Source organism: Buceros rhinoceros, unplaced genomic scaffold (assembly GCF_000710305.1).
Source record: "Buceros rhinoceros silvestris isolate BGI_N320 unplaced genomic scaffold, ASM71030v1 scaffold39017, whole genome shotgun sequence".
Taxonomy (NCBI): Eukaryota; Metazoa; Chordata; class Aves; order Bucerotiformes; family Bucerotidae; genus Buceros; species Buceros rhinoceros.
The window spans coordinates 19,488-32,781 of NW_010421092.1; the positions used below are offsets into that span (position 1 = coordinate 19,488).

General features: G+C 39.3%; 1 protein-coding gene across 1 annotated transcript in view; it reads left to right on the forward strand.

Annotated features, from left to right (window-relative positions):
- TSPAN12 (tetraspanin 12) overlaps positions 1-12,731 on the forward strand; it is a gene marked incomplete at its 3' end in the record, with an annotated part of 32,023 nt that extends 19,292 nt beyond the window's left edge. The window contains exons 4-5 of the mRNA XM_010139534.1: positions 8,255-8,329; positions 12,624-12,731. Coding sequence (XP_010137836.1) covers positions 8,255-8,329; positions 12,624-12,731 — 183 coding nt within the window. The remainder of the gene's footprint in view (positions 1-8,254; positions 8,330-12,623) is intronic.
- Positions 12,732-13,294: the final 563 nt, after the last annotated feature.

Below are 13,294 nucleotides of genomic sequence, written 5' to 3' on the forward strand. Positions count from 1 at the left end.
AGCAAGCGAGAGCAGCTGTGTATTTGAGTAGCGTGGAGGGAAGAGTGTTGGGGTGTAGGAGTATGGCAGGAATTGAACTGGTGGGAGTGTCCAGGTCTTCTTGCAAATGTTTGGCTAAAATCCAAATGTTTGTTGTGCTCACAGTGATGATCTGCTTCCTTCACCCTGGCACTTAGCAGCTGCCTTGACTGCACAGCCATGTTGTACCAGAGCAGAAGCAGCATGGGTCTATTTGACACAGTTATCCAGTGGCTCAGAGTAAGAACTGTCCTGCCCCTTGAGGGCTATTCAGGGACATGCCTTTGACTTAAGACAGCAAAGTTGGACAGGGTAGTTATGATGCTGCAGTTAAAATGGTGGGTTGTTTTTTGTTTTGTTTGTTTGTTTGGTTTTTTTTTTGCTTCTGCCATAGTGAAGAGCCACTTGGTCATCCTTTCGGAAAAAGGTACAGTGCCAAGTTAAAAGGTAAATATCTCTTGACAGTAGTCACTTTATGATTCCAGTATGTTGTCAGCATGGAACAAGCTGCCCAGACTTCTGTGACACACTTTTCACTGTGTGCTATACTTTTATGCTCACCTTGATGGGCTGACAACTTTGCCTGTTCTTGGGAATGTGTGTCCTAAGTATTGGTTTTACTAGGTGTCACTGTGTCTGGCCTCATGATCCAAAACTTTTGGAGCAAGCCTTGTTCCTTTTATCTGCCTTGTTCCTGTTTTCCCCCATTCCCACCTGTTTTGCTGTTAATGCTGTTTCCTCACAAGTTCTTGAAAATTACTATTATCCAGGGTGGTAAAAGAGACTGAAATGGCAGCAGAGCTGAAAAGGGCTGTGGAGTGATATTCCCTGGTGCACAGAGGAGGGAAGATACCAATAGAAAGGTTGATGAAGTGGAATGATGGGAGTGTGTTGCAGGAAGCTATTGAAAAGACAGGGACTGGTATGACAGCAGCCTCAAGAGTTGGGGGTTGTGGAGGCTAGAGAGCCTTGAGTGTTACCAGGATGGGAATGAGGGATGCTGCATTTTGCCTAAGAGAAGAAATAGGGAGCTGCTGAGGTGATACGTGGTCTTGCTGCTGTAGTGCTGTTTTTCCCCTTGCTCCTTCCCAGCTCCTCTTCTCTCATTGCTTGCTTGGCCACCTTTTTTTTTTTTTCTTCCCTCTGCTGGAAGTAGTGGGGAATGGGAGAGTCCCTGAGAGCAAGGAAGGAGTAAATGAGGAGACAGATCCACAGACTCTAGCCAAACCTCCATGTCTTGTCTGAAACGCAGTCCAACCTCACTGATGGGGCATTCCTTGACACTGGTTCAACTGCATTCTTGTTGTCACAAACTCAGTATGGAATGGATGTCCTGTCAGGTAAATTAATCTCTCTTTCTTGCCTAATCTTGCCCTTTCGACTAATTAACCACAGAAACACTTTGCTGTGTCCCCAGGGGCTGTGGTATGGGGTTTGTATCTTAAGAACTTCTTTATCTATCTTGCATTTACCTTCTTCACTCAATATTGTGCATGTTTGAAGTGTTTTGGGGCATGCTGAGGCAGACTCATTGTGTGTATTGGCACCAAATCGTTCTACTTTACAAAGGAAAAAGGATTTTCTTGACTAAAGCATTTTTATGCTGTTTAATTTCCTTGGAAAAAAATAAAGAGGGGGTGGAGAGATGAAGGGAGCTGTGCTTTGAAAACCTGTGCGGAACAGAAACTTTAGTTTTTAATATAAGCCCTATGAAATAAGGGGAGAAGAAGGGGGAAGGGAATATTGTAAGCTGTGAGGAAATGATGGTCTAATGTCTATCTGTACCTCTGTTCTGTTTAGTACTTTACTATGACCTTGCAGAGTTCAGGGACTTGAAATAATTGAGCACTGAGCAAATAAATCCTAATAATTGCTTGAAGTACGCATTTGCTTATTTCCAAAGTAATGCATGTTTCCTTATATAAGCAAAGATTAACCATTACAGTAAAAATTTGAAACAGATCACTAGTATCTCACAGAACAGTTGAGACTGTGAACAAAGTTCTAACTGCTCATAAGTAATTTTGTTTAGTTTTTAGAAAAGCAAAGGGTTTAATCAAAAGAACTTGGAGACGTAACATAGAAAATGAATATGTTCATTGCCATCAAAACATGTTTTTTTATTCAGAAAATTAGTTATAGAGGTTCAGTAGCTAATGCTGTAGGTTGGTGGTTTCAGCCCATTTCCTTGTTGACTTGTGACTGGCCCTCTCAAATTTCTGCATTTTCGAGCAAGTAAATCAAATTTTAAATTGGAATGACAGATGAACTGCTAATCTTCAGGGCAGGGCTGAGGGAGGTGGGGAGGAAGGAAGGGGGAGCACGGGAAAGTTTGTGCTGCAGGAGTGGATAAACAGAGGATTTCAGTTTTCCATGCAGCTTGTCTGACTCTGTTTAATGAGTGTTTGCTCCATTTTTAAAAATGGAACTGGATTAATCATTAAAATAACCCCGTCGGTAAACTGTAACAAAAAGAAAGGAAACCATAGCTTGTAACTTGTAGAGGGAGGAAGGACTTCTAACTAGGTTTTGCACAGAAGGAGTCTGGTTCCCACTGGTGACCCAGCAGTGGTGGTCATCTGATGTTTCTCAGGGTTCAGACAGATGTCTGGATGGCTTGTGTCTCAGAAAAATAAGGCTGACGTTCCCAGGCTGTTAGCCATTGGGAAATGCTATGCATAACCCTCTTAAAATCTTCTGGCATTTGTTTTACATAGCATATACTCCAGTCTTTTAAGGATTCCTGTAAAGTTTCATTCTGCAGCTGCCTTACCCTTGAAATTTCCTTGAGTCACTGCCCTTCCGTCCCAGAGCTTTCCTCGCCTCTATTGCCGTATGGGCCATGTTGCCCAAGAAGGTGATGGGAGCACCAGACAGCATATCTGAGGAGGCTGGACTTGCTGATCAGCTACTCTTCATTTGTTCTGACATAAGGGTTGTGTTTTCTCTTGAGTCTGAGGAAAATAAAAGTTATATATCTTCTGGGAGAAAAGAAAAACACTTGGGAGGAGACTGGTAAAGCTTGGAAAAAGATGTTTGTGAAGTTAAATGCAGTGCACATGAATGATGATTCATTAGTAAGTACACTGATCCTTCAAAGAAAGGCACGTTTGCTCAAAACCAAAAGAATTTCTACAGAATTCTAGATCAGACTGTCCAAAAGCTGCAACATCCCCATGTCCTCTCTTTTATTCACCATGTTGCAACTTCTGACTCCAGTTGTTAGTCCCTGTCTACCCACCTTTGCAGGCTAGAAAGCCACGAGGGGGAGATGTTAGGTGGATAGGCACTTAATGTGTATGCTGTTTAGCATTACTCTCTGAACAAAATTGGAATTGTTGGAAAAACCTTTTAAACAAATGCGAAAATATTTTAAATTCAGTAATAGTGATTTTGTGCTTGTGTTTGCTATTTTTATTTGTATCTAAACAGTTGAAATGATCTAGAAAGAAGTGTTTTCCTGTCACGTATTTCGTGGTGGTAGTCATTTGCTGAGTTTGGTAGAACAAATAGAATAGCAAAAAAACTGTCAGAATTTAGTTTAGGATAAGTGAATTTTGTGGTTCAGTTTTCCCCTCTCTTAGATGGAGATATAAGGAGACATTTTGGGCATATACCAGGGCATATATGTTCCATGTATGGAGCACTGGCATATATGGAGCTTGTACCCTCTTATAGGGCGCCACCGTCGCATGCAGGAATTTTATTCAGACTAAAACTTTTGACCTTCTAGATAGTGGATACAGATCTTTCTAAAATTACTTTTGAATTATTTTGATTTTTTAAATGCCTATTTAAAATTTATCATGTACCTTTCTGGTGCTTTATCGGGTTCTGATAGCCTCTATGCAGATAGCTATCTAAATAGCCATCTGAATTAGCACAAAGCCTATTACTTCAGTGCTAGCCCCCATTTTTGGTTTCTTGTTTTTTCTATCTTTTATTATTTGCTTGATAGTTACCTCCCTTCTGTGGCTGAATTTCATTCTTACTGGATTTGCATTTAGTATGTTCTACTCTCCTACCGATCATTCTGTCTTACATATGGATTCTCTGTAGAACTGCGCGTAGAGTTGTCTGACTTGCACAAGTACCTCTCTGGTGGCTGTTTTAAGTTGTGGTAGCTCAGTGTGATCTGGCAGTGATTCTGCACTAGTAGATGTTATTAATTGTGGTGGGTTTCTGTGCTGTTGATGCGTGTGGTTTCTGCGTCGGAGGTTTCAGGGCAGGATGAGGTTGTCAACTGTGGTCACTTCTACACCTGTACCACATGAAGAGTATTCCAGCAGAACAGGGTCTGGTGATTACATAGGGAGTATCTGTAATCATCCATTTTTACGTCTCTCAGAAAGTGGTTTTCACAGTAATAACTTTGTTTCTGTTCCCACTTCTTTCCTGTTTATTTTCTGGCACAGGAAAGGAAGGGGAACAGGATTCTCCTGAACTCAGGAGTCCCCAGTTCCTTCACTTTTCCTTTCAGGACTGACATGCTGGAAAAATACAGTTGTTTAAGCCTCTGCAGGCATCAGTGCTGTAGCTCTGTGCTCTGAGGATGAAGCCACACACACATACTCATCCATTGCTGCAGGGTAAAAATCCAGGTGCTTGTGTAAGGTTCCAGGTATTCGAGGAGATGATCCTGTTGGAAACTATTGCTTTACTGAGCTGTTGCTTTTCTTCCTTCCCTGCCTCCCCTGTGGCAGTGGTGGTGAGCAAGCTTAATAAGGAGGTTGCAGGAGAACCAACGCCTGCTAGTTGACAACATACATTTTTTTACTGCAGGGATGCTGAAGTTTAGGATCTCAGCAACATGCATGTCCGTGACTTAGTGAGTGGTAAATGTCCACTGCATTATTTTGGGGTTTTTTTAAATTGGAAAATATTTTTACATTAATTTGTTACTTTCAAAAGAGTCTTTTCTGTCAGCATTTCAGTCAGCTTCTCTCAAGGAAGCAACATTTTAGCTTTTTCACAGCCTTGCTGAAGAAGATCCTTCGGTGAAACTGACTCTGCCGGGTTTGTAACAGGATGAGGGTGCTGCTTCAGTTTTCAGAGGACTTCGCGTGGTCTGACTAGGGAGAAAATGGTAGTGATTAGCAATTGCCTTCAAAAGAGAAATGTTGAAAGTCTGTAGGATTTGCCATGTAAGGGGTCTCTAGTTCTTGAAGTGATCATGGCTTTGCATTAATTATTTGTAGATTTTTTTATTTTATGATAAGCTATAGATACCTTTGCAAAACCATTTGTCCCCTTCTGTGCCTTCTCCTACCCTACCCTCTCCCTGCTAAAACAAAAAGAAAAAAAAAATTGATAAAACAGTAGAAAATATCTCAGCAATGGCCAAGAGCGCTCTGAGGGAGGTGTGGTGTAGAAGGTAATATCAGTGACCTGCCAGTCTAGTTTTGACCGTAATGCATAATAGTGCTCCTCAGCGAGTTAATCTCCTTTGCAAAATGTAGCCAGTCAACCCATAGGAAAAATTATTAAGCCTTGCTTCACAACCAAGTTTCTGTTTCTGGCAAAAAGGAGAAGTGTGTTAATACAGGAAGATGCATTTAGTGTTCAGACTCCTGTGGGAATTTAATTGGGGACAAGGAATAAGCATTGAAGCCAGTAATAATTTCTGTGTTTGGAAGATGGAAATTAAGGGTAATAAACTTAAGTAATGGTTAGGGTTATTTTTCCCCCACACAACTTATATAAGAATTATTTATTTTGCAAACCATAGCATTTAGAGAAAGGAATAATATTCCCCTTCAATAGCAGAGTGAAACTGAAGCTCCTGTGTGCGCGTTTGGTGTGCCTGCAGTTGCTCAGTTCCTAGCGTGTGCTTTCATGTGTATAAACTCTGTCTTTTGTTGTCTCTTGACTTATGGACAGAAGATGTGCTTTGTCGGGACAGAAGACTTGATTCTGCAGTGCCCTGATGTGCCCAGGTGTAGTTAGTCAGGAGTGCTTAATTCCTGGAAGACCCAGAAGTGGTTTGTGAGTGAATCTGGCTAAATACTTTTCTATCTTGGGCTATATTCGGTAACTGGAGAAAGTCTTGGGTTTGGCTCTTCTGTCTCCAACTGCTACCACAAACTTTCTGAACTATATGCTGACAAAAATGAGCAAGTTTCACATGATAAGGTTGGTGAATGAATTAAATGTTACAAGGAACTGCAGATTAAGAGTTTTCCGGAGAATGCCATACGTACAACCCCAGATCTATCGCTTTCACCCTGATCAGCGAGGTTTGTGTAAGATTTGGGGATAGCAGGTGGTCCCAGGCTTCGTACTCAGTTAGTATATAAAGTCACTGAAATTTCCTTTGACAGCTGAGAACTCAAATTTGCTTTTCACCAAAACATTTGGTTGTTCTTCCTCTCAAATGTGTCAGTATTAGCCATGACGTCCTTAAGCATTTTTTTTTTTTTATAAATTAAAAGACATAAACCATGTGGCATTCTTTCCTCTTTTCAAAGTGAATACTTCACAAAGTAGATTCTCATGGTTTCTTTAAAGAACGCTTTGCATAACTGGCAGGCACTACAGTGATAGTAGATTCATTGTATAGAAGCTCATGAATTTATTTGTCAGAAAAAGCATTCTTGTTCTTACAAGGTATGACTCAATTTTTTTCCTCTTTTGTACCTTTGGAAGATTGATGGCCTATACTGGGGCTGTGCCTGTACTTACAGTGTTGATTTGTAAGGTTATACGATGTGTTGTTCAGCTATAATGACTACAGAGATACAAATAACGTGGTGAAGACTAGTAAAACAGGATCCCTTCTTTCAGCCCTGTCTTTATTGAACAGGCCTCTGCAGGAGGAGGGTATGAATACAGGTTTGTCTTGAAAATTCATGTGGGTGTTTTTACATGCACATTGTTAATTTGGCTGTTTGTGTCTGCAAACCTAATTCAGGGAGTTAGATTTGATCAGCAAGTAGGACTTAAGGCAAGACACTGTTCAGTATCTGCTAAGGTATCTGTGAATTACTCAATTCCAGAGTGAATGAAAAACGTGCTGTGTAGATGACTGTTCAATCCTAACACTTGTGGACTTATATTCTGTATTTTAAATAATACAGGTTATTGACCCTTTAAGAGAGAAAAAAAACCACAAAACCAACCCACTTACCTTCAGTACATGTTTTGTGTCTTTTATACCTGTCCTAAATAGATTCCAGAATGAAGCGAGTAAACTAGAAGCATTTTGGCGTATATCCTACTAATGGAATTACGTATTTATTCTATTTTATTTTTATATTTTGATGGTGTTTTTTTGATTTCTATGTAAAATTAAAACCCATGAAGACTGTAACTTTTAAGTCTTGTGTACTAACAACAAGAGGGAGCTCAGTCTATTGTCATAGGAGAAAGTTTGGAATTGGAATGTATGGAACTATACTTCTGCTTTAAATAAAAGATAAATAGGTTACTTTCAGTAGAGGACACCAGTTAAAGCAGTCTTAAATTTCCATGCAGCTTTATCCTGCAGTATAGGAAGGGTTTGTTGATGCTGTATAGAAGATCATTCTACTCATCAGAACAACCATTTTTTTTCTTAACCATCATTGCCAAGACCTGTGCAGCCGCTTCATTTGTACGTGTTTTCTATTTTTAGATAGTTCAAGTGTTAGATCTTGTAATAGACAAAGATATTTCAATCCATCTCAATAAATTAATGCCTGACCTCAAATATCTAAATCACTTTGATAAGAATATAGCTTTCAAGAACCTTGTTGCTTTGTGTTGTCTTTTTAATTTTTTTTTCCTTCCCCCTTTTGGCTATTAGCATGATTTGGATATGTTGCTTACATGGATAGAACTGAAAAGAGTTTTCTTTTTTTTCCCATGTCTGAAGGAAGAGATTGATCCTTGAGGTCCCTTCAAACCTGTATTCTATGATTGTCCTCTTTGCAACTCTTTTAGTGTAATGTGTCATGATAGCCTTGTACTCTTGGGCAACAAGGAAATGTATTTATTTTCCGATTGTAATGTTCATATGCTTTGTGTTAAGTTAGTAAGAAATGTCAAATGACTTAAACTTTTAGAAAGTTTGCTGCATGAATCTTCCATGTTTTTCTTACAAAAATGTATTTCAGATCCCATGTCTTCAGCCATGTGAAATGTTAATGTTTATTTATTATTTATAATGAATAAATATCCTTTAACATTAAGTCATTTTTTTAGTATTCAGAGATAATCTGCAGATCAAAACTAATTAAGACCATTCTGTTTTCTGCAGTACTTTGGAAGCTTGCTTGTAATATTCTGTGTTGAACTGGCCTGTGGTGTTTGGACCTATGAGCAGGAAATAACGGTGAGTCAGAAAAGGAGGCTGCATTTTTTCAACAGAAGAAAACAAAAATTTCCATTAGCTAGCTGTTTTCTAATTGCTGTAGGATTTAATCTTTGTTCATTATTCCAACAGTCCAATTTCAAGTGACTGCTTTTTTTTTTGTACAGAGAATTATTCTGGGAAAGCTTTTCTGTCTGAAAGACCCTATCTGGGTTTTTCTCCACCCACCCCCTCTATATTTGAGAGCCAAATCCTGCAGCATCTAGTCTTCATTGTTTGTTAGTTCTTGCTTAGGCAGGTTCTCATTGAAATCAGTGGAAATTCTGCGGATAAAGTATGAACTTCAGGCTTAAGATAAGTATTTTGAGAGAGGTGATATGAGAATTTGAGAGGATTTTGCCTCAAAAGTTCTTTGTGTTTTAAAGAGCTATAGCTGAATGTACTATGTTGTAAACAGACAGTGTGTTCTTTCAAGAGAGGACTTGCTGTCTGCCTGAACCTTCACGCTGCCTCCACAAGCTATAAATGCCCGTTTTAAGCAAAACATGTCTTAGCTATAAAACATTCTTCTGTAAACTCATGAAGAGGTTTTATCTCTGTCTAGTTTTTGTAGCTGTACCAACCTTTAATTTTCAAACTGAAGACTTGCAACTTCATGCAAGAATATGTGCAAGTGTTGAGCAGAAAGTAAACTGAAATGTTACTCTGCTGGCTGCTATATCCTTATGTCTTGTACTCAGTCTGGTACATTTTTATGTATAGAGGGACAAGTAATTTCTCTCAGCAGCTGCCAAGTTATGCCCAATATACTGGTCTTTCCAATAGTGAGTAGCAATTACATTGCAGTAAGATGGGAGTGAGCCTTCTTGATATTTACACAGTACGGGGACCAAAGGAATTTCTGGTATATTTGAAGTCTGAAGTTCCACGGCAGCACTTCACATTAACATTCTTTCATTTGCAGTACGGATTCCAGAGGAGTGTTCTAATATAACAGTGATTAAGGCTTTACTTTAAATGTCAGCTTACATTGATAGATGTTAAAATTTGGAATACATATAAGAGGCATGCTTCATCCTATGGACACAGCTGCCCTCTGCAGGGTTTTTGCCAAGGATGAGAGTTATAACTGACATGCATCTTTCCACAGCAATCTTGTCAGAGGAAGCTGCCTGAAATAACATAACCTTCAGCGTGCTGGTACACGCCTTCTCCAGCCTTCACTATGCAGTTAGAGAACCTGAAGTTATGATGTGTTTGTGTGACTCCCAAGCTTTCAGTTAGCTGCTGCACTACTGAAGCTGAAACCTGGGACAGCTTGATAAAACCTGCCATAGCCCTACCTTGTGGTAAGGCACTGGAGGTGCTGCTTCCCTCGGAAAAAAACATGGCTGTCTCTGCACCTGTTTGCCAAAAGAAGCAGCACTGAGCTCCATGTCTGCACCTTCTGCAGTGTGTCACAGTGAACACAGATACTCCATGGTCCTCTGGTTCTCCCTCTTCTCCCAGGAGTTCAAGTGTATGAACATGAGCATGCAAATAGAACAGAATAAAATCTCTTCAGCAATTGCCTTTCTTTTTTTGGTCTCTTTTCTTCTTTCCCTTTATATATATGTGTGTATATATATATAAATCCTCATCCCCTGAAATCCTGGGGGTTTTTGTTGTTTCTCTTTCCATCCGATTTCTTCTTCTTCTCTTCTTTGTCCTAACACTACTGCTCTTTGTGTAATGAGGTGGGCCAGGCTCAGGTTTCTTGCTGCTGAGACTGGCAGGGAACATGGCAATCTGGAAGAGTGGTTCTTTCATACCTCTGCAGGTCTCTTCCCTAGAGTGTGCTTTCTGGTACTGTATTTGATAAAGATAAGAAAATAAGACACTTCTTACATCCACGTGGGTGACTTGATGTCATGTTGGTTTGTGCGTAGGATGAAATCACACTAGCCCCTGGTGGGTTTTAGAGACATGGTTGGCGTTAGTGTAGGTGAGTGGGTGATGTTGTCAAAAATGTCACTGAGGCTTAACCGCCTCTGCTGATCCAATATGGGCTTTCCTTGGCGTGTGGACAAGTTGCTCTAAGAGTCCTCGTATAAACAATTTTCCTTCCAGCTCATGATAGCTCTCAGCGTGAAGTGTGCCTCATGACTAATTTATTCCACCCACAAGATTGAAAAATCAGTGTGTGTTCTTGGCTTACTTGGGCATTGGTCAAGCCTTGATACGCATTAGAAAAATAATAATGAATAAGTAGATCTCAATGGCAAACCAAGCTTTACAGAACTTACACTAAAATCAAATCAGCATCTCTAGTTTTTGTTTGTCTACATGCTACAGAAAAGTGTTGCTGTATAGTCAAACAAATGCATCTCAAGATCATGCATTATTGCATGCTACTGCATGCATGAGCTGATGGGAAGCTAATTAGTAGATACATCAACGTCCTTAGTTTGATATGTTGGCATTCTCAGAGCAGGCAAACACGCAGATTCCAATATCCCTCCTTAGCTCCAGAATGCAAATAGCCTTCCACAGTGAGATTTTGTTTGTTTTGACTTGCTTTTAATTTCCTTCTCTCACTTCTTGATTTTTTTTTCCTGCTTTCCATTGTTTTCCTAAAGAAGTTGGACGCCTTGCATTACGTGCATAACCTTGGACTGTATTCAACTCAAATAAGATAATAAAAAAATAGTCTAGCAAATATGAGCTTAATTGCAGCGATAGCAAATACTATCCAAAGAAAGCAGAGTGCTAAATTCCAATGCAGTGGAAAGAGGTATAAAACAAAATTATTTTATTATGCTGACCAGTTTGTGGTAGAAATATTCTGTGATACTGTTTTTAAGTATTTTTAGTACTCTACTGGTAACATATTTTTCACATGGATAACTGTGAATTCAGTGCTTTATAGCATAAGAAATATAAATTCTGCTAAGTGAAAGGTGTGTTAAATTTCTGGGATATTATCAAATATATTCATATTCATGATATATGATGCTTTCCCAGGGCATCAAAAATGTAGTATAACTTAGCAGCAGTAATCAAACATTATCAAATGCTCTTATTTGGATTATGAGTCAGTCAGGCAGTGATTGTTCCTATATTTTTGTAGAACATCTAGCACAACAAAGACCAGGCTCCTTGGGAAGCATTGTAATATTTTTTTTTCTTAGAAAACATTTATTGCTATTTGCAGAATGCCCTGTTAGCAAAGTCACAGCCACTAGACGAGCTGGGCTCCCTCGCCCTCCAAATGAAAACTGATACTGCAATTGTGACTTCTTTCACCATGACTATTAAGATTAATGGGAAAAAGACAGAACTCAGCATGAATGGTATGTGTGCGTTAGAAGGGCAACTGCAAAGTCTTCACTTCTAGTTTGGCACACTGAAATTTGTGCAGCTGAACAGAAGTTCATTTTCTTGTCTTGACTGCACTGTATGCTAGGTGCCATAGCACTTTATTCTATTGCGTCTAACAAATTACAAACTGAGAGTCATAGTCTGACAGTGGAGAGCACCAGCACCTCACTTGTGAGTAGTCAAATTTGAAAGAAAAATACTTTGAGAATTCTTCTTTCAGAAGAAAAGATTTACCAGGCTGTGAGTCTGTGTCAAGAAAGAAAAAAGTTCACAGAGCCTCATTGTCTGCACTTCCTTGTGTCTGTTCTTGAGCAAGATACTGAGATCGAGTACATGAAGGATACCTGCATACAGGACTCCAGGCAGGGCCAGAAAGCCACTGCGAAGACAGTCGTAGTAGAATCCATTCCAATTAATTTTACATATTTAGAAGATACATATTTAAATCTAAGTTTGTCACCTTAGTGAAGTGGATTTGAGATTTCAAGGGAATGGTTTATCTGCTCTGTTTAAAATATTAATCTGCACATGAATTGCCCCATACAGCTGCCTGTTTCTTCCTGTTGACTAAGACAACGCCAGGGAGGTACCTAAACTGGGGCAGACAAATGCTGTCCCTAGTGACTTGAATGGGACTTGGTTCAAGTTTTATGCAAGGTAAAAATCTGGTAATGATATAATCAAATTGAACGCAAGTATTTTTAAATCTCGCAAAAACCACAGCCCCCTTTCCAGTGTACATTCATTTGTAAGCAATGGATGCAAATAACATTTTCCTGATATTTTAATATAGGCATGTAAAGTTACAATATCATAAAAATGGAAGCACTTGTTTTCCTGTTTTATTTGCATACAATGTTAATTTTGTCATTGCACCGGAAAGATCTCAGAATAGGTGAGTTCTGGGTTTGGAGCCACAGGACAACTGGTATCTTGTGTGCTCTCCTTCCTTCAGGTTCCAGTGCAGTGGTCCGATATGATCACACTGAAAGCCAGGATGACCAATTATGGCCTACCAAGGTACAAGTGGCTGACCCATGCTTGGAATTTCTTCCAGAGAGAGGTGAGATGACAGTTATTTCATGAGCTGAAGTAATTTGGTAAATGTTACTTATCTGCTAAAGGAAAAGGTTTGTTTTTAAATGAATAGATAGATAAATACATAATTCTGTGCAGGGATGATAGCTTCTAACATTTCTTAATATCCAACTCTCAAGGTTTTGTAGGCTTTAAAGACACTAAAACACTAAAAAAAAAAATGTTACTAAATTCAGTTAAATTGCTACCACTGTTATCTTCTTTGCCAATAAGGTTAGGATACCAACACCATTTGGGATTATTATAACGTGAGAATATGACATATATAAAATAAAAAATCTGCAGGTAAAATGAACTTTTTTAATATATATATGCTCTTTTAATATTAAACAGTGCTCCCATTCCTGTAGTTTCTTGTCATGGAACTGTCATGGTTAAGATATGTGTTTAGCTGAAAATGAGTGGGAAAGAAGTTTCCAAAAAGATGCCAAGACACTCTTTGGCTGAGGTTTGAGAAAGCAATCAGGGGTTTCATTTCCTTTGACTGGGGGGAAGGGGGTGTGGAGGGTGGAGCAGGAAGCAAACCAA